Genomic DNA, 21,484 nt, shown 5'->3' with positions numbered 1-21,484 from the left:
ATATAGTCAAACTAGTTAAACTTAATTTATAATCTGATTCTTTGAACCACAAAACATGTTTTTAAATATTTCCTTAAAAAAAAAAGAAATATAGAAACAATGAATGATTATTTTTTTGACTGGATAAATAATTTTTTTTGAAGATGATGACTGGATAAATAATGAATAATGAGTTTCCATAAAATAAATACTACAAAAAAAAAAAAATATTACTACTAAAGAAAAAAGAAGACAAGAAACGTAAGTGAAGAAGAGAAGGTATAGGAGGAGCAGAGGGCTGTTTCCTCCATCCATGTCTTAAGCCATTGAAACGTAAATCTCTGACGGACCCTTCCTTTTCCTTCATCTCCATCAAATCAAATCAAATCAAATTTCGTTATCACATTCACATACACCAATTAAAATAATATTATTAATCATAATCAGTAGTAACAGATCCATTTTTTCTGAACACAATCCACAAAACCCTACTCTTCTAACCTTCCCGATCCATATTCGTCATGAATTTATTATATTTTGCTCTGTTTCTGTGCACGATTTCTGTTTCTTCTTCTGCTACTTCCTCCTCCTCCTCCTCTTTTCCCGGTCGTTCGATCCTTCGTGAGGTTCACGACAATGATCAAACTGGAACAACCGATCATGATTATGCTGTTGAGCTTAATGCCACTAATTTCGATGCTGTTTTGAAAGATACTCCTGCTACCTTCGCTGTTGTTGAATTCTTTGCCAATTGGTTAGTCTTTTTAATTTTTGAATTATTTTCCTATATATGTTGAATTCTCTTATGGGTTCTGTAAAAAGTTCATTTTTTGTGAAAGGAATTATATATATATTTGATGGAAGTTGAAAATTGAAATACCCTTTTAATCAGAAAATTAGATCTCAAGTTATTTATTACAATCAGGAGAGATTAATTCATTCATCATATAAATCAATCCAATGCTTTCGGACATTTTGGTTAATGGGTTTGATTTGTACAATGAGGTGTTGTTTTCAATTGATACCACTTACCACTACTTTAGTTCAAGGTAGTTGGAGCTGTAGCCAACATTTATGCAATTGATGCTATGAATTGATAAGTGAAGGGTTCAAAAAGACGGAAAAAAAAAAGTAGTGTGTTATATTAAGAGTTCGCATGAATATTGTCTGGCTAAGAACATGAAACAGTTTCAAAGTCTTGTTTGTGACAAAAATGACTGTCCAAAACCTGCATCAAATTATTGTACACCATTATTGGTATCTGATCGGATGTATTTTATACGGTTATACCTTTGTTTGCTACGTGCCTTACATTCGTTCAATGTTCTTCTGAGTTGACTTCAAAATATGCATACATGATATGTTTCCGATGAAGACATTGCTAAATATAATTGTTTTTTTTTTTTGAGGGAATGCTAAATATAATTGCTATTATTTATGTCTTCAAATTTTCAACATCTCTTCTCATAGTTAGTTACTTAGATTATTTTAAGAATGCGTTTCGAATTTTTGAATTCAAAATTCCTAATGAAAATTATTTTTTCAACCATCTAACTGAAATCAAACGTGTTGCATTCATCTATAATAAGTATTTTACAAAATCCTTTATGCACATACGTAGATTTATAAAGGATCAATTACGAGTATAAGAAATTCTCATTTCCCTTTTTCCTTTGCTTCTCTCTCAGGTGCCCTGCTTGCAGGAATTATAAGGTATTACATGCTAAAACATAAAATTTGTTTTGGCCCTTTTTCAGTGAATATTTCAACACCATCATTAACTCACTGAACTTATATTGCAGCCTCACTACGAAAAGGTTGCAAAGTTATTTAACGGACCTGATGCAGTGCATCCTGGAATAATATTATTGACAAGGGTAGATTGTGCGTCAAAGGTACACACATCTTCTTTAAGTTGTTCGTAAGATAAGGTTTACCATTTATAAAAAAACACCCCTGGTGATTGGCATATTTCTGTTCACTTTTTTGGCAGCACAGATAAATATTAAGCTTTGTGATAAGTTTTCTGTTGGTCATTATCCTATGCTCTTTTGGGGCCCTCCTCCTAAATTTGTAGGCGGTAGTTGGGAACCTAAACAAGAGAAAAGTGATATACATGTGATTGATGATGCACGCACAGCTGATCGGTTGCTTAATTGGATCAACAAGCAAATGTCCAGGTATGAGGTATACATACATTCATTGTCAATGTAGTTGCGATATTGTAGGTGAACATTTTATTCAAGCCAGATGATGTATTTGAATTCATTAATGCAACATTATCAACTTAAAATGCACTACAAACTAATCAGAATATACTAGTGTCTAGAATCATGAGAAAGCATTTCTGTTGCATCTGATGGAACATAAAAATTTATCATGATATAATAATGAATAATCAGGCACGGATACATGTTCATATAATTAGGGGTACTTGCCCCCACATACACTCTAACTTTTAGAGAAAATTGTTAAGTAATTTAATTTTTTTACCTTTAAAAACAAGTGTTGCCCCCACAAAATGTTACTAAATAATTTTTGTGAAGAAACAAATATGCCACAGTATGAGAGATAATATTGTTGAATAATTGTTTGTTGACATATATAGAAAAATATATTCAATAATGTTGAAAATGATAAAATAAATAATAATTTCAAAATATAAAGTCAGTAGAAAAATATATTTCATAGAAATTTAAGTATCTTCAATTTTTTGGATATAAAATGACATAATTTTTGTAGTCTCTGCTCTTTTAGTGATAATAATATCACTTATGTATTGGTATATATTTTTTATGTAAACATATTTTTTTAGGAATATGTAAACATTTATACTATATGATTTTACCAAAAAAATTATAGTACATGACTTTGCCCCCGCTAATCAATATTTCTGGATCCGTCCCTGATAATAATATATTTTTTTATTGCAAATGTAGCTTTATTTTCATGTTTGTTGCTTATAATGTTTGTAATGTCACAGTTCATTTGGTCTGGATGATCAGAAGTTTCAAAATGAACATCTTTCATCTAACGTATCAGATCCTGAACAGGTCCCTTTCTTAACCTGCCAACATGTTTGATTTAGTTTTGTTTTGTGTTTTCTTCTTGAAAATACTGACATGTATGTTTTGCACGTATCCCAAAGATTGCAAGAGCTATCTATGATGTTGAAGAGGCAACTTCTTTAGCTTTTGACATCATCTTGGAGAACAAGGTATATCAGTTTTCCCTGATTGACCTTTTGTTTTGTGCTCATTCTTTTGGATAACAGAACAAATAATTTCTGTTTGGCAGATGATAAAACCAGAAACTCGTGCTTCGCTTGTAAAGTTTCTCCAGGTTTTGACAGCCCACCATCCTTCTAGGAGGTAAATTAGATGTACATGTTGATCTCTTACAATGTTTTTTCATCTTTTGGCATCTCATCATGATCGTTTGTTGTGTTTCTGGATAAATTTTTTTTCAGATGCCGGAAGGGTGCTGGAGATTTACTCGTGAGCTTTGCTGACTTGTATCCAACAGATTTTTGGTCATCTCATAAGCAAGAAGATGACAAGAGTTCAGTTAAGAACTTTCAGATTTGCGGAAAAGAGGTGCCACGTGGATACTGGGTAAGAGCTAAATAGTTGTGTTAAACCTTTTAAACATCTCTGTGGTGCACTTCTGCCTGGCTTTTGTATGAAATATTTGATTTGACCATTTATATTGTCTACAATGTGGACAAAACTATACTCATAATTACATAATGGATGCATGGCAAACAAATAGACGAGTGACTAATGTAAAGGAAAACTCTATATCATAATGGTATCTGCTGACCTGCGATATGTGAGTTTGGTGAGATGCAAAATGATTTCGTCAAACAAATGGTTCTTTGCCAGACCTGTTTCTTTATCAGCGATATAACTTTTTCTATTGAGTTTTGTTATTTATTATGATTCATAAGTTTGTATTCATACATGAAATTTTGAATTTTCTTATTACGAGGTAGTTCTTGATAATATGATGTATAAATCTTTTGCAGATGTTCTGCCGTGGCAGTAAGAATGAAACCAGAGGCTTTAGGTAATCTTTCCCTCAAATGTAGTTTTCTAGTTCCATATCTAATCAACATACTCAACTTCCATTATCAACAACTTTCCTTGATTGTTTTTCAGCTGTGGCTTATGGGTTCTTCTACATTCACTTTCTGTAAGGATTGAGGATGGAGAGAGTCAGTTTACGTTTAATGCAATATGTGATTTTGTTCACAACTTCTTTGTCTGCGAGGAATGCCGTCAGCATTTTTACGACATGTGTTCAAGGTAATAAAGGAATTGAGAATTGTTGATGTCAATATCATTCAAGTTCCCCCTTTTTCCCTTCTCATGTTGACTTCATATAATTTTCAGTGTTTCTACTCCATTCAACAAAGCCCGCGACTTTGTTCTATGGTTGTGGAGTTCCCATAACAAGGTAAACGAAAGGCTGAGCAAAGAAGAAGCTTCTCTAGGTACCGGTGATCCCAAATTCCCGAAGACAATTTGGCCTACAAAGCAACTTTGCCCTTCCTGTTACCTTGGCCATGACCAGAAAAGCAACAAAATTGAATGGAACCAGGACGAGGTCTACAAGGCTCTGAAGAATTATTACGAGAAAACGCTTGTTTCTCTGTACAAGGAGAAGGACATTGCTGGGAATGACGGAACTAAAGGAGCCGCACTTGAGGATTTAATAGTCGGGACAAATGCAGTTGTGGTGCCTGTCGGAGCTGCTTTGGCAATTGCTGTCGCTAGCTGTGCCTTTGGAGCACTTGCGTGCTACTGGCGTTCACAGCAAAAGAGTCGGAAGTATTTCCATCACCTACACTCTTTAAAGAACATATGATTATTAGGAGGGTAATGAACTCTTTTCAAAAATAACTAATAATTAAGTTTTGCATAATTAAAAGGGATATAGGTATAAATAAGTAGAGGGAGGGAGATTAGTTCAACTTCGTATTTATTTTTCTTTTTTAAATTTTAATTTTTGTTTTCATTATGTTTGTTTCAGGCCAAAGAGAACGTGGAATTAGGAATAGTGGATACATACACAGAAAAGCATATGGATAGAAGCTTTTGTAGACGTTCGATTTGAATTGATTGTCTCTTGCTTCAAAGGGCATTGTTAACCTCCTTTATGAATTAATTATCTTTTCTTGATAGAATGTACAGAGTACAAATGTACAATTCTTGCTCTTGGATATCATTACTCATTTGTGCTACTTTCTTTTGGGGGAAAGGAGCACATAACGTGTAACATTTTTGCTTTGTAATTTTGGGTTTTATTTTATTTTATCATCAACGCAACACTATAAGTTAGTTATAAAGACAACTTACATTACTGTAGTAGATCAGTTTGGATCCTCTCCACTTTCTCTCTCCATTACTATAGATTTGAACTGTACATTAAATGATTTGTCGCACCAAATGTCATCCGGTGTCCTTGGATACTCGTTAAGAAATTATAAAAGAAAATTTATTTTGGAAATTGTGTATTTTTCTTTTTAAAAGTTAAAAAAGTCTTTTTTTCAATGCAAAATTTTACTTTTCTTTTTACTTTAATTTCCTTAACTAGTGTCTTCGGGGCACTGGTTAAAAAGACCCTTATTATATTTATATTTCTAAAACTTTGGTAATGGAGAGTAAAAAAAGAAGATGACATTGACTTGTAGATCATTATTGCTTGATGATAAACAAACATCACCAAATTATTGAGAACTATACGAAATTTGAAGCTGGGACCTTTACAAAAATTAAGAGGTCTAACCGTGTGAAAGAAAATGTACAGGCAAGAATCATATATAACATTCTTGTTGAACATGGTATCCAAACATAGCTCAATGGTTTTGAAGGGGAGGATTTTAGAGGACTAATTCTATATTTTAAAATATATTTGATTTTTTTTTTTTTTTTTATAAAAATAATATGATAAATTTTCATATAATACTTCAATCACACTTAATTTATTGTAAACTGCATTTTAAAGTGTATGTAATTTAATAGAGAAAAAAAAACCTTCACCTCTGATCCTTAAAAAAAAAAAAAAAAAAACCTAACCTCTGAAACCCTTCATCTAGACAGAGAAATGATATTTGAACAACTATTTTTTGACAATATTTGTGACAACTTTTCTTTCATACTCACATTATGTTTTTACTTTCTCTCTCTATTGCTTTGGTTTTTGTGCCAATACTTCATTTTCTTTGTAAAATTTTGGTTATCTTTAAAATTGTCATATAAATAGATATTCAAATAACACAACTAATCTAGATATACCCTAAAAACTTGGCACAAATCGCATTCATCCCACCATTAAACACCTGGGTATCCATAAATGAAAAACAAATACTCATTTGCCATAATATGAGTCGTGAGAAAATAAAGAAAGCAAACTACCAAGCAACTCTTGGCTAAAATAGTGATTTTATCTTTTGTTGAACTTTCAAAAATTTGATATGTACCATGTGTTTAGGGGTGAATGTAAGCTAGCCCAACATGAACATATCATCTGACCTTTTAAAAATGTAACTCATTTATTTAGTAAAAAGTATTTCTTTAAACATTTTAAAAAGTTGTATTTATTCAAATAGTCAAACTTGACCAATAAATACTTTCTCTGACATTAATTATAAGCAAAAACACGTTTAAGAAAATAAATTTATTTGGTTTAAATTTTAAATTAAATACATAAACTTTTTTCGACATACTTTACTTATAATTAGAGTTAGAGGCAATAGCTTAAGAACGTTCTGTATCACCAACTACTAACGTCGGTCCGTTTGATTGTTGGCATGAAATCAATAAATAAATTTAATGGATAGATTTTTAACGATAAACTATCATGAAGTTGGATAGTTCAACTAGTTTAAACTAAAGGATATATAAAGAGTAGAAAACTAACATAACAATTAAATCGTACTAACATTTTCCATTAAAAAAAAAAGTTACACCATTCTTTGTGTTGGATTTTAAATTATAGTGACTAATTATTTTGCCACCTATGCTGATAATTCTTGGCGCATACACTTGTGCCATCATATTAGCTATGCATAAGTACACGGAGGAAAAACCAAACATATTGGTAGTTATTCTTGATTAAAGGAGATACAAAATTTCATTAATCATTATGCATGGTAAATATCAAATCAACAAAAAAAAAAAATTAGTAGAAAAAAACAAGCATAGAAGAGGAACACCAACAAAGTAAATTAGCCACAAACTTAAAAGATTAATTTTTATTTATTCCTTAACACCTGGCAATATATTCTACAGAACATATTATTACACCATATTATTGAAGACATGGTGAGGAATCATCGAGCCATCAAAGAAATGAGTTTGCAATTGCAACATAGCGTTTTGAAAAATTTGTGGCGGAAACATTTCAGCTTGTTGAGGATTTGGTTGATGATGGAGATAAATGTTCGAGGATGAAGTGTTGCCAACAAAAAATGGAAGAGTTCGAGTAGCAGCATGCTGAATTACAAGTTTCTTAAGCTCCTCCAAAGCTTTCTTAAATATTTCAAGTTGATCCCTATTCATCCCATCAACAACACAAGCCCACCAAAACTTAGCCTCAGTTTCCTTGTGCAAATTGCTCAGCTCATCACCAATCTTCTTCTCGGCATCCAACGTGTTATTGATTTGAGTCAGCTGAGCATTGAGTTCACGCACGTTGGCATTGCGGTGAGCCTCAATGAATTGCATGGTGCCATCGTTTTGGGTTGGGATGAGAGAAAGAAAGCGGTCTATGACCGTATCAAGATTGGGGTGACCAAAGGAAAATACCTTTCCACTAGGTGAGAATACAACGAGAGCAACATCTGCACCACAAAGGGTGCAAAGCTCACTTGCCTTCTTGAAGAGCCCGTTATGGTGCTTTGAGAAAGTAACTTGCAAGTTGCTCTCGTTGCTAATCTTTTTCATCTCGATCTTTTGGCGGCCTCGGCCTTTCCTTACACTCGACATGGCTGAAGCACAAACAAAGAGAAATAGAAAAGGAAAGGTTGGTTGGTGGGTGTGTTTGTGATTTTAATTTTAGAGTAAGAAATAACACATTGAAGTTGGGTGTGTAGGGGTCATTTTATATAGCCACATTTTGTGTGTATATTTTTTGTCTTGCATTGTGATTTGGCTTAGAAAACCAACCCGTGCCATCTTTTTCAAACTTAACACCTTTTCATTACATTGATAATTTACTGGATTGAGAGATTCTCAACAAATCTCTTTTCACATGGCTTATATGGCAAGAAATTCAATGTCGGAAAAATGGCGCCTTTTGCCAATTTGGATATTTCGAGAAATTTGTAATAACTAATTTCGGTGCTGTTCTAAGGGATACTCTTGCTACCTTCGCTGTTGTTGAATTCTTTACCCATCGGTAAACTAAATTAATTACGATTCATCAGCTAGTATTCATTTGTTGAATGGGGTACTTAAAATGTTCATCTTTTAAAAATAATTTTCTCACGGTAGGGATATTTTTTTTCTTTCTAATTTAGGGTAATTTGATGGACATTGAAATACCCTTTTAAATTTAATCAATAAACTAGGTATGCGGTGTTCATAATGAGAAGAGATCGATTCACAATATGACTCAATATAGGTGTTTTTAGACATTTTGGTTGATCGGTTTGTTAGGATTCAATTAGGTGTTGTTTTCTATTGTTACCACTTACCACTGGCCCAGTCGGGGAGTCTAGAGGCACAGGAGCAACAACGGGTATTTCAAGTGTTCACATGAAAATTGTCTTTTTATCTTTCTGCTTCTGGTTAAGATGAAAAAGTATCCAAATCTTTGTTATGACCAAAACTGACTGTCAATAATACCTGCATCAAATTATTGTACACCATTGTTATCGGATCGGATGTTTATGTTCGCTATGCTTTGCATTCTTTCAATGCTTATCTGAGGTGAATTTGAAATACATATGCATGATATATTTTTGATGAAGCAATTATTAAATTTCATCATCATCATCATTATTATTTGTGTTTTTTATTGATCCATGTAGCCGATCCTACTTAGTGGGATAAGGTTTGATTGTCATTGTTGTATTATTACTTATGTGTTTAAAGTTTAAATAAATGTCTCTTCTCATATTTAGTTGCTTAGATTACAAGTCTTTTAAGAATGTGTTTCAAAATTCTTAATGAAATAGGTGCATCGGTTGATGATAAGTTTTTACAAATTCCTTTATGTGCATTGGTAGATTTATGATGATTGAATATGAGTATAAGAAATTATCGTTTCCCTTGGATCTCTGTCAGGTGCCCTGCTTGCAGGAATTTTAAGGCATATTATATGCTAAAAAGTACAATTTTGTGTGCCTTATTCAGCAAACATTTTAACTCACCATCACTATCCCACTGATGGAGCCGCACTGGAGGATTTAATAGTCGGAACAAATGCAGTTGTGGTGCCTGTCGGAGCAGCTTTGGCAATTACTGTCGCTGGCTATAGCTGCGCCTTTGGAGCACTTGCATGCTACTGGCGTTCACAGCAAAAGAGTCGGAAGTATTTCTATCACCTAAACTCTTTTAAAGAACAAATGATTATTAAAAGGGATATAGGTATAAGTAGAGGGAGGGAGATTAGTTCAACTTCTTATTTATTTTTCATTTTTAAATTTTAAACTGTTTTCATAATGTTTGTTTCAGGCCAATGAGAACGTGGAATTACAAATAGCGGATACATACACAGAAAATCATAAGCATAGAAGCTTTTGTAGAGTTCGATTTGAATTTATTGTCTCTTGCTCCAAATTGGCATTGTTAAGCTCCTTTATGAGTTAATTATCCTTTTGATAGAATGTAGAGAGTACAAATGTACAATTCTGTTAGAACTTGTGTTGGGGTCTGCTGCAATAATTTTACCAAAAAGATGAAGAAGATGAACATGATGAAGTGTGCACATAAATTCTAAAGCGTGTGTGGGAAACACTAGTCTTTAGGTTCGATTCGCCCCCACCAGTTATGCCAACTAGATGCAAAAGGGTTATACCGACGAATCCCCTTCAGAATACAATGGAATCCTTGACGTGATTTGCACATTCACACCAAACATATCGACAATGGTAGTTTACAGAATAAAGTTTTGTCAATTTCCCTCGTGCACTAGAGAAAAGAAAGAATGATTTAGTATAATTTTTCGGCAGAATTATGACACACAACAATGTGATTTTATGTCTCTATTTTTCTGAATTCTTTTCTGCCACTATAATGTCTCTATTTATATAGAAACTTATGTCCTTTCGTGAAGAGACACAATTATTTGAAAGAATTTGTTTATGAATGGTTACATTGCAATACACCTATTCACTAAAAGGTCTTTATTTAACCATTGCAACTTTCCAAATATATTTTGGAAATTTCTCTCACAATCCCCCACCATTTTCAAAATATATCTAAATCCATTATTCCGGAAATATCATGGTTTCAGACAAAGGTTTCTCGCGATTTGAACCTTTACTTAGTGAGTTAAGTTTTCATTCATCCCCAAATAGTATGGTAGACAAGCTTTGAACCAACTATTCATCAGAATAAATGTGCATAACTCACACATGAAATCTCGGTACCATTGATCGAATTGTAGCAATGACACATTTGTTAAGGCCTTGTGTCCGTGTATCCTTTTCATGAGAATATAAGAGTCAAACCCTTGAACTCTGTGAAGCGGCCCTACTTCATTCTCATACACCCAGACTATATCAGAAATGCTCCCATAATAAGCATTCCAGCAAACATAATAAGAGAAAAATCTCATCCTACCACATTCATTATTATGGCCCAAGTACTTTTTATCTCTTCGGATGTATCTATTGTCAAGTACTTCAATCATTCTAATAGTGTACTTTAATCATTGAACTCAAGATTTGATGTTATTCAAGGGTGAGTTGATTTTCCACCATTGATGATCAACTAGATATTGGCTTGTACCACATCCCTGAGAATGTCTTCAATGTGTTCAACATTATTTCCGAAGACATCATATCCTTGTCAATCATTTCGTCAAATAATTGCAAGATTTTCTTTTAACAATATGCAATCATTCACATAAATTTTGAATTCTCATAGCTATGTCTATGAATCAACTTATATACTCTTGATAGTATTCATCAACTATCATTAAACCATGACACTTTTGTCAATTGAGTATATTCTAATAACACACAAACTTTTATGTCATTACATTTTGCTATTAAAATATTTAACATGCATTTCAATTTGAACTTCAACTTTTCTTTTTATATTTGACCAAAATATATCATGCGTTAAATGCATTAAACATACAAATCATTTAATTTTTAAAATCAAAGTAGCAACCAATGATAACATAGGATTCACATTTTTTTTTAAACAATAGGATTCACTTTGTATTTTCTTCTTTTTTGCCTTAATGCACTTTTGACTCTCATATTAAAAAAAGAAAAAGAAATTTTGGGTCTCTCATTTTTATCCTCATACTAAAAAAAGAAAAAGAAATTTTGGTCCCACATTTTAAAAACTAAAATTTTGGTTATCTACTTTATCGTTTTCTAGAATTTCCACCCTATTATATTTTAGGATTATTTTTGTTGATTTGACATATTCATTATGGATTGGACTACAATACTTCCACTTGAAATGGAATCGACTACAACAATTCAATATCATTAGCGAATAAGTCACATCAACGAAGATGATCTTAATATAAAATATGAGTGAAAATTTTAGAGAATGTGAAATTGGAGGAACAGAAATCCAGTTTTAAAACATAGGGACCAAGATTTCATTTTTTTTTTAAATAGATAGACAAAAAAAACATTTAAGCTTTTTTTTTTTTTATAAAAATAAATTATTATTGATATTGCAAGAAAGAATAATTAATTTGGAGGAAAGGATCACATAACATTTGTGATTTGTTATTTTGGGTTTTTTTTATTTTTTATTTTATCATCAAAGCAATCGTATAGGTTATAAAGACAAATTACATTATCATGTCTGGTTCACTCTTTACCAAACATTTGAATTAAATCACAGGGTTTATAGTAGATTATCGCTTGATGATAAATAGGGCCAGCCCGACACTTAATGAGACTTAAAGCGAAATTTGAAACAACATCTTTACTTAAAATCCACATCTTTACTTAAAATCCAAAAGTCTTCTTAATTCTACTTATTTAAATGAATCAGACTTTGGCCAATAGAAAACATATTAATGTAGGTAAAATGTAAGTAAATTTTATTGTTGGCATGGAATTGGTAAGTAAATTCAATGGATAGAGTTCAAATAGTAAACCATTCAAATTACTGAGAAATCTCTAAGCATTTTTTGCCCCTTTCCCTATGCTGATATTTCTAAATATTTGACTAAACGGTAAGTTTGACAAAATCAAAGTGACATTGTTATTGACCTTCAATAAAATTACATTGTATATTTGGAACCACAATAGGCATATACACTATTGACCACCACCTAGCCATCTAATTCAAAAGTAACAGCTTGAAAATTGATAGGTTATTCTTGTTTTTGATTAAAGAAGATAAAAATAATCATTACGCTTGCAAAGTATGAATTCAACATAAAAATTAATAGTTTGAAACAAAACAAAGTATAGAAGAGCGACCAACAAAGAAAAGTGCTTTATTATAGATCAGCAGTACATTTACCTTAGGAAACAAAAACAAACTTAAAATGGAATTCTTATTTATTCCTTAGCACATGACAAAATATATTCTACAGAACATATAATACCATAGCAAGAACATTATTAGAAAAAGAAATTAACTAGCAGCTAATTCTTCTTGTTATCTTTTTGAGCAGTATGCAAATCAGCAAAATAGCCTTGTGGGTTTTTCACAAATTCCTCCCTTGAAATGTTGGATCCATTTCCACCAGGAGCTTTCATTGTATCACCCTTAGTGGTACTGCCAACGTTGTCCTTGGGATTGTTTGCAGCAGCAGCACCAACATTGCCATTTCCTTTGCCGTCCATAGTTCAAAATGTTCACAGAAATATAATTAGATTATATTAGATCAATAAAAAACAAGGTTTGTGTTCAAGGGAGGGTATGAATAATAAATTAAGCAGCTAGTTGTGTCTTTATATATAAGACAAGTGAAGTGGTGAAGCTGATCTCATCTCTAATACTCTTGATGACTGTAGCTTCAATTTTCAATGTCTCAGTAAAAGTGCAGTCAATTGTTCTCAATTCTGATGTTAATTTACCAATGAAGTGTGTGGCCGGTGTGTGTTAACTAATGCACTATGCATATGAATGAATCACATGTAAAATTGAGATAATAAACTTTTGGCTTAAATATGCAATCCGTCCCTTCAAAAAAAATTTTGTTTTAAAAAGGTCCCTGGCTCCACTTTTTTGCTGACATGGGATGGCTTTGGCCACGTGGCAGTTGCTGACTGTGCAACTTTTGCCACGTGGTCCTGATGTGGCAGTCCACGTCATTATTATTATTATTAATTTTAAATTAAAAAAACTGAAAATAAATTAAAAATTCATAAAAAAATTCCAATTTTTTTTTTTTGAAATATGAAGAAAAAAATTGGAAATTAGTGTTTTTAAAATCTAGAAATAAATTTTTGAAAAATAAAATTAAAAATTATATAATCTCAAAATTTATAACTTTTGAAAATATAATTTAATTTTCAGAATTAAAAAAAATGAATTTTTGAAAATTTAATTTTCAGTTTTTTGGAAAAAAATATTTTTTTAACTAAAAATCGAAAATTTAATTTTCAGAATTTTGAAGAAAAAAAAATTAATTAAAAATCGAAAAAATTTAATTTTCATTTAATTTTTTGGTTTTTTAATTTTTTTTATGATTTTTATATTTATTTTCGGATTTTTTAATTTAAAAAATGAATTTTTAGAATTTTGAAAAAAAATAAACAAAAATTAATTATGTGGCATGCCACGTGGCAAAAGTTGCACAGTCAGCAACTGCCACGTGGACAAAACCATGCCATTTCAACTGAATAGTAGGGCCAGGGACCTTTTTAAAACAAAAAAAAATTACAGGGATGTTTTTAATTTTTTTTTTTTTACAAGGACGAAAATCAAAACGCGTCCAAATTACAGGGACGGATTGCATATTTAAGCATAAACTTTTTTTTTTGTGGGAAGTTTGTATAAAGTGTTGGCTAAATTGCTAGCAAATAGGTTGAGAATTGTGATTGGTTGTGTTATTTCGGACACTCAATCTGCATTTGCGAAAGGTCGTCAGATTCTTGACGGTATTTTGGTAGTTAATGAGGTGGTTGATGAGGCTAAAAATTTGAAAAAAGAGTTATTGTTGTTTAAAGTTGATTTTGAGAAGGCATACGATATGTGGACTGGAATTACTTGGATGGTGTTATGGGGAAAATGTCATTTTCTGACTCTTTGGAGGAAATGGATGAAAGCATGTGTCACCACAACATCAGCTTCAGTCTTAGTCAATGGCATCCGGCAGAAGAATTCCTTATGGCACGTGGGTTGCTTCAAGGGGATCCCCTCTCTCCCTTTCTGTTTCTTTTGGCGGCTGAGGGCTTTCATGCTATGATGGATTCCATGATCACTGGTAATATTTTCACTGGCTAGAAGGCTGGCCGAGATCAGAATTTATCTATTTCTCATCTCCAATTTGCAGACGATACTTTAATTTTTGGGGAAAAAAGTTAGGCTAATGTTCGGGCTATGTAGGTTGTTCTTTACCTCTTTGTAGCAATGTCTGTGTTGAAGGTTAATTTTCACAAAAGTGAGTTGGTGGGTGTTTATGTTGGTTGGTCTTGACATCTTGAAGTTGAGGCAGTTCTAAATTTTAAGGTGAATACTTTGCCAAATTTGTATATGGGGGCTTCCTGTGGGTGGTGATCCTCACCAATTGAATTTTTGGGACCCTGTTGTTAATCGTATCAAAGCCCGTCTATCTAGTTGGAAAAGCAGACATCTGTCTTTTGGTGTTCTTCTTGTGATGGGGTGTAGTAATAAGAGAGTATCGTTCCAACAAGGAGTTGTTTAATTTAATTAACTTTTACGAATGTTTAGAAGGAAGTATAGTTGAAAAGTTGGGAATTTTTAACGGTTGAAAATAATAGGCTTAATTGCACTTTTGGACCCCCTATCTTTCCAAAAGTTGCGGTTATGGACCCCTAACTAATTTAAATACAAAACAGTCCCCTATGTTTTGATTCTTTAGCAGTTTTGGACCCCCAAGGCAAAAAAAAATAAAAATTGACAAGTGGCACCTCACTTAGGGTGCCACGTCAGCGTTGACCGAGTCAACAATGGATTGGGGGTCCAAAACTACCAAAAAATCAAAACATAGGGGGCTGTTTTGTATTTAAATTAGTTAGGGGTCCATAACCGCAACTTTTGGAAAGATAGGGGGTCCAAAAGTGCAATTAAGCCAAAATAATAATAATAATAAAAAGGCGCCTTGGGTACCTTGGTTCATCTGATGACAAACCCTTCACAAATCAAACCCTAAACCTAAAACTTTATATTGGACCTACTTTCTAAAGATAAGTTTCTCTTAAGCCTATCACATCTCCTTTCGGTTTCAGTGAGTGTGTTCCTCTAGCATCCATGCCTATTCTCATGGGTGATTGCTATTAGAATCCTTGAAGAACGAAACTTTATTTGTCTCATCAGAATAAATGTGCATAACTCACACATGAAATCTCGGTACCATTGATCGAATTGTAGCAATGACACATTTGTTAAGGCCTTGTGTCCGTGTATCCTTTTCATGAGAATAGCCCTTGAACTCTATGAAGCGGCCCCACTTCATTCTCATATAGGTAGACTATATCAGAAATGCTCCCATAATAAGCATTCCACCAAACATATGCTATATGTCTATTAAGAGAAAAATCTCATCCTACCACATTCATTATTATGGTCCAAGTACTTTTTATCTCTTGGGATGTATCTATTGTCAAGTACTTCAATCATTCTAATAGTGTACTTTAATCATTGAACTCAAGAATTGATGTTATTCAAGGGTGAGTTGATTTTCCTCCATTGATGATCAACTAGATATTGGCTTGTACCACATCCCTGACAATGTCTTCAATGTATTCAACATTATTTCCAAAGACATCATATCCTTGTCAATCATTTCGTCAAATAATTGCAAGATTTTCTTTTAACAATATGCAATCATTCACATAGATTTTGAATTCTCATAGCTATATCTATGAATCAACTTATATACTCTTGATAGTATTCATCAACTATCATTAAACCATGACACTTTTGTCAATTGAGTACATTGTAATAACACACAAACTTTTATGTCATTACATTTTTGCTATTAAAATATTTAACATGCATTTCAATTTGAACTTCAACTTTTATTTTTATACCTGACCAAAATATATCATGCGTTAAATGCATTAAACATACATAGCAAAATAAAACTTAATCATAAAAGAATGTCATAACCAATTTTAACTTGATAAGATGAGTTTAAACATGCAAGTCATATACTCCACATGAAATTGAATATATCATATGCATTTGGATCTTTGTTATATAACTAATTCATATATCATAAATTATGTGTGTTAAACTCAAATTTCATGTTTAAACATGTTCAATGATAAATTCCAATAAACAATCACATAGAAAAATAAACAATGAACCAAAATATTTTAACATTAAGATAACCAAGAATCCAACAATTGCATTCACATGTAGATATGATACGTGACCATCAATTTTAATTTAAAGGCCAACATACACATAATAATAAAAAAAAATGGCAACCACAATTAAGTTCTTACATGCATCAAATAGTAGTAGCACAAAATAAAAACTACATTCATGTAGATATGATACGTGACCATCAATTTTAATTTAAAGGCCAACATACACATAATAATAAAAAAAAATGGCAACCACAATTAAGTTCTTACATGCATCAAATAGTAGTAGCACAAAATAAAAACTACATTCATGTAAATTATTTTTGAACAAAGACATTAAAACAAGTACTATGAGATTGTATAGTGGTTTGGACACTTCTTCTGGGTTCATGTCCCACGTATGCCTTTTCAAATTTTCTATTCCCCAAAATAATTTTAAACTATAAATAAATACATTTAAAAAATTGTTTTTCCTATACGAATCGTACCCAAGCATTTGTTCAGATGTGGACATTTACATATTTCAGAAAATTCCATTCAAACATATTCATAATTTTAAACAGTAAGTGCATATGATCATGACAATGCAACCAATTGAATGGAAACCAAACACTTAACAATAATCAATACTCCTACTTACGATTTCATAAACATCATAGAATCATACAATAAAAATGTGTACCTTTCACCGTGATCATAAATAAACAAGAAAGATTGTTCATTTCTCCATCAAAGTTGCAGCCGTTAATAAACACAAATGAATCATAAATCGAACCTAAAGATTGTTGGAACTTATGTTGGGGGTCTGCTGCGATAATTTACCAAAAAGATGAAGAAGATGAACATGATGAAGTGTACACATAAATTCCAATGCGTGTGTGGGAAACACTAACCTTTAGGTTCGATTCGCCCCCACCAGTTATACCAACTGGATGCAAAAGGGTTATACCGGCGAATCCCCTTCAGGATACAATGAAATCCTTGACGTGACTTGCACATTCACACCAAGCATATCGACAATGGTAGTTTACAAAATAAAGTTCTGCCAATTTCCCTCGTGCACTAGAGAAGAGAAAGAATGATTTAGTATAATTTTTTGGCAGAATTATGACACACAACAATGTGATTTTATGTCTCTATTTTTCAGAATTCTTTTCTGCCACCATAATGTCTATATTTATATAAAAACTTATGTCCTTTGGTGAAGAGACACAATCATTTGAAAGAGTTTGTTTATGAATGGTTACATTGCAATACACCTTTTCACTAAAAGGTCTTTATTTAACCATTGCAACTTTCCAAATATATTTTGGAAATTTCTCTCACAAATTCTTGCTATTGGATATCATTACTCATTTGTGCTACTTTCTTTTTTGGGAAAGGAGTGTATACCATTTGACAAGATAAAATTGATGTGCCAGACTTTTGTCAAAGAGAATAGATGAATGAACACATGAACCAAGCATTAGAAGCATCCAAATTAATTGAATGTAATGAAATTGGAAACCATAGGCGGCCTTTTCTATGGGTCGTTTAGAGTGTTTCAGGGGATTTGATCTCTGCTTGAGCCACTGATGATTCACTGTCCTCCTCATCCGTAACCAAAAACAGAGAGAGAAACCCTGCAGGTCTCGAATTTGTACAGCTAGAACAAAATATCCCCACCCTCTATTTTTTCCTTCAGAGTCTCAATAAGGGTTACCCAACAAACTCAGATACACAGGTATTGCAATCAATTTCTGAATCAAGTTTGGCCAACTATGCAATCACAGATCCACAATAAGCAAGATTTTAATTCCAAATGTCTCATGTGAAATTCCTAATGTTTTATGCTAAAGCAAGGATTTCAATTGCAGTCGCGTTGTAATTAAATTCACGCAAAAGAGCGGCCAATAGGGTCACAATAATCAATGTCAATGTCACAATCATTATATGCAGTAAATGCAAAGAACCATTTCCAAACAAGAGATTTCATAATTCAAATTTCTGCTAACAAAGCTTTATCATAAATACAATCAGTCAAACCTTAACCAAAAAATTACAAAGAAAAAACTTAATTGTCCATGTTATGACAATAACATATTAATCTAAATAAAAACTACTGCAATTCCAAATTAAAACAAACTATCAAAACAAAATAAAAATAAAGTTCATCCTATGCTAATAAAAAATAAACTACTGCAGTTATTGTTTTAACTTGCAATGGTTTGTGCAATGACTTTCTTAATAGCTTCAGCATATGTCTTGTGCTGATAGGTAAGTGTGGATTCAAGCAGGTCCTCAAGTGAAGTCTTCGGATTCCATCCAAGCTGCTTGTTGATGATGGTCATATCAGGAATTCTCTTGTCACTATCATCATATCCCTCACCGTAAAATTCTTTCGAGCTCACATCAATTGTAGGAGTTTCAAGAGGTTGATCACCACTTACCTTTGAATAAACCTTGATCATCATTTCAGCTAGCTCCCGAACTGTAACCTCGTTGTTCGGGTTACCCACATTAAATATCTTGCCATTAGCTCTAGCAGGGTTTTCAATCATCAACAACACTGCCTCAATAGCATCTTTGATATAAAGAAAAGTCCTCTGAGACTCACCACCATCTACAAGCTTCAACGGCTCTCCACGAAGAAGATTGTTGCTGAAGCAAGCAAGAACCCTAGGAACTCCCTCACTTGGACCATCAACACCAGGAATGAAATCCATTCTCGGTCCAATCCAATTAAAAGGCCTCACAATTGTAAACTCCAACCCCTTTTCATCACCTTCACCATAAATCAACCTTTCAATCAACTGCTTCGCACATGCATACGACCATCTTTGCTTTTCGATCGGACCGAAAATGCACGGAGATTCATCTTCTTTGAGCATATAGTAAGCAGGATCATGACGAAGAGGACTATCTTTAGAGAGAAAACTACCAATAGTTTTCCCATAAACCTCACAGGTAGAAAAATGAATGAGTCTCTAGTTATTTTCTGAACAGTGATTCACCACTGGAATTGCATCAACGAAGTTACTGTAAATCGTGTCAAGAGGACGAGTGTTGTAATCGGCAGGTGTGCAGATTGCAGCAAGGTTTATGACAAGATCAGCAATTTTGATGAGACCTTCGAGTCTGGAATCGTTTTTTATATTCAGACTGTGATAGTCAATGCGGTTGTTCCAAGGAAGGGTATCCGGTTCCAGAAGGTGTTTCAGTTTGTCGCTGTAAACATCTAGTGCTAAAACTTTGTGAGGGGTTTGGAGCATGAGCTTCTCACAGAGGTGAGAACCGATGAAACCTCCAGCGCCGATAATGCAGATTGTTATTGGCTTGATTGGGTTGCCATCGAGATTAAGTCTTGTTGAAGAAGGAGAACACATGTTTCTTACTAAGGTCAAATAACACCCTAATATGGTGGTGTCTAAAACCCTAATAATATGGTCGTGTCAAAGTTGTCGATAAATCCACTATTTATATAATTAGTAGAGATGGATTTATGGATCAGGCCCACGAACCGATCCCGTTTAGCCCGCGGGCTTAAAATACCAATAATCCGTAAGATATTATTTGTAGAGGCGGTGGTTCTGACGCAAAAAATTTCGCTTCTCCACACTTACGCATCTGAATCTAGCCACTATATGCTATTATGTATAAACATCACGGCACCGATTGATACATGTAGCCGATCCCACTTAGTGGGATAAGGTTTTGTTGTCGTTGTTGGATTATTACTTATGTGTTTAAAGTTTAAATGTCTCTTCTCATATTTAGTTGCTTAGATTAGAAGTCTTTTAAGAACGTGTTTCAAAATTCTTAATGAAATACGTGCATCGGTTGATATTAAGTTTTTACAAATTCCTTTATGTGCATTGGTAGATTTATGAAAAATGAAATATGAGTATAAGAAATTCTCGTTTCCCTTGCTTCTCTGTCAGGTGCCCTGCTTGCAGGAATTTTAAGGTATTATATGCTAAAACGTACAATTTTGTGTGCCTTATTCAGCAAACACTTTAACTCATCATCACTATCCCACTGAACTTCTTCGTCTGTGAGGAACGTCAACAACATATTTACAAGATGTGTTCAAGGTAAAGGAACTGAGAATTGGTAATGTCAATATCCTTCAACCTTCCCTTTTCACCCTTCCAATGTCGAGTTCATATAGTTTTTAGTGTTTCTACTCCTTTCAACAAAGCCTGCGACTTTACTCTATGGTTGTGGAGTTCCCATAACAAGTTAAACAAAAGGCTGAGCAAAGAAAAAGCTTTTCTAGGTACCGGTGATCTCAAATTCCCGAATTCAATTTGGCCTACAAAGCAACTTTGCTCTTCCTGTTACCTTGGCCATAACCAGAGAAACAACAAATCAGGACAAGTTCTCTGAAGAGTTATTATGGGAAAACGCTTGTTTCTCTGTACAACGAGAAAGGCATTGTTGGGAATGACAGAACTGAAGGAGCCGCACTTGAGGATTTAATTAATAGTTGCGACGAATGCAGTTGTGGTGCCTGCTGGAGCAGCTTTGGCAATTGCTGTCGCTAGCTGTGCCTTCGGAGCACTTGCATTCTACTGACGTTCACAACAAAAGAGTGGGAACTAGTTCCATCACCTACACTCTTTAAAGAACATATGATTTTTAGGAGGATAATGAACTCTTTTCAAAAAATAACTAATAATTAAAAGGGATGTAGGTATAAATAAGTAGCGGGAGGGAGATTAGTTCAACTTCTTAGTTATTTTTCATTTTTAAATTTTGCTTTCATAATGCTTGTTTTAGGCCAAGGAGAACGTGGAATTAGGAATAGCGGATACACACACAGAAAATCATAAGCATAGAACTTTTGAAGACGTTCGATTTGAATTT

The 21,484-nt window shown here is 33.1% G+C and overlaps 2 protein-coding genes and 1 pseudogene across 4 annotated transcripts; 1 reads left to right on the top strand and 2 right to left on the bottom strand.

Moving 5' to 3' along the window:
* Window positions 1-233: 233 nt before the first annotated feature.
* On the top strand, window positions 234-5,407 carry LOC11424638 (sulfhydryl oxidase 2). Of its 3 annotated transcripts, none has more exons than NR_185196.1 (12): window positions 234-733; window positions 1,668-1,692; window positions 1,782-1,874; window positions 1,978-2,166; window positions 2,963-3,032; window positions 3,128-3,196; window positions 3,277-3,350; window positions 3,449-3,593; window positions 4,007-4,047; window positions 4,140-4,286; window positions 4,374-4,859; window positions 5,014-5,340. NR_185196.1 is itself a non-coding variant. In NM_001420802.1 (12 exons), the coding sequence occupies exons 1-12, from the start codon at window positions 501-503 to the stop codon at window positions 5,033-5,035; spliced, it is 1,539 nt and encodes a 512-aa protein (NP_001407731.1). In that variant the 5' UTR covers window positions 234-500; the 3' UTR covers window positions 5,036-5,407. The 3 variants fall into 3 exon arrangements, 2 of the variants coding, with proteins under 2 accessions (NP_001407731.1, NP_001407730.1); NM_001420802.1 differs by having other exon boundaries at window positions 1,978-2,159; window positions 4,374-4,811; window positions 5,014-5,407; NM_001420801.1 differs by having other exon boundaries at window positions 1,978-2,159.
* Window positions 5,408-7,283: 1,876 nt separating this feature from the next.
* On the bottom strand, window positions 7,284-7,970 carry LOC11443709 (agamous-like MADS-box protein AGL62). Its single transcript, XM_003592515.1, has one exon. It carries the CDS (start codon window positions 7,968-7,970, stop codon window positions 7,284-7,286), a length of 687 nt encoding a protein of 228 aa, XP_003592563.1.
* Window positions 7,971-18,828: 10,858 nt separating this feature from the next.
* LOC11418339 (UDP-D-apiose/UDP-D-xylose synthase 2-like) lies at window positions 18,829-20,001 on the bottom strand (annotated as a pseudogene).
* Between the last annotated feature and the right edge of the window lie 1,483 nt (window positions 20,002-21,484).

Source organism: Medicago truncatula, chromosome 1 (assembly GCF_003473485.1).
Source record: "Medicago truncatula cultivar Jemalong A17 chromosome 1, MtrunA17r5.0-ANR, whole genome shotgun sequence".
Taxonomy (NCBI): domain Eukaryota; kingdom Viridiplantae; phylum Streptophyta; class Magnoliopsida; order Fabales; family Fabaceae; genus Medicago; species Medicago truncatula.
This window is presented reverse-complemented; position numbering and strand designations above follow the sequence as displayed.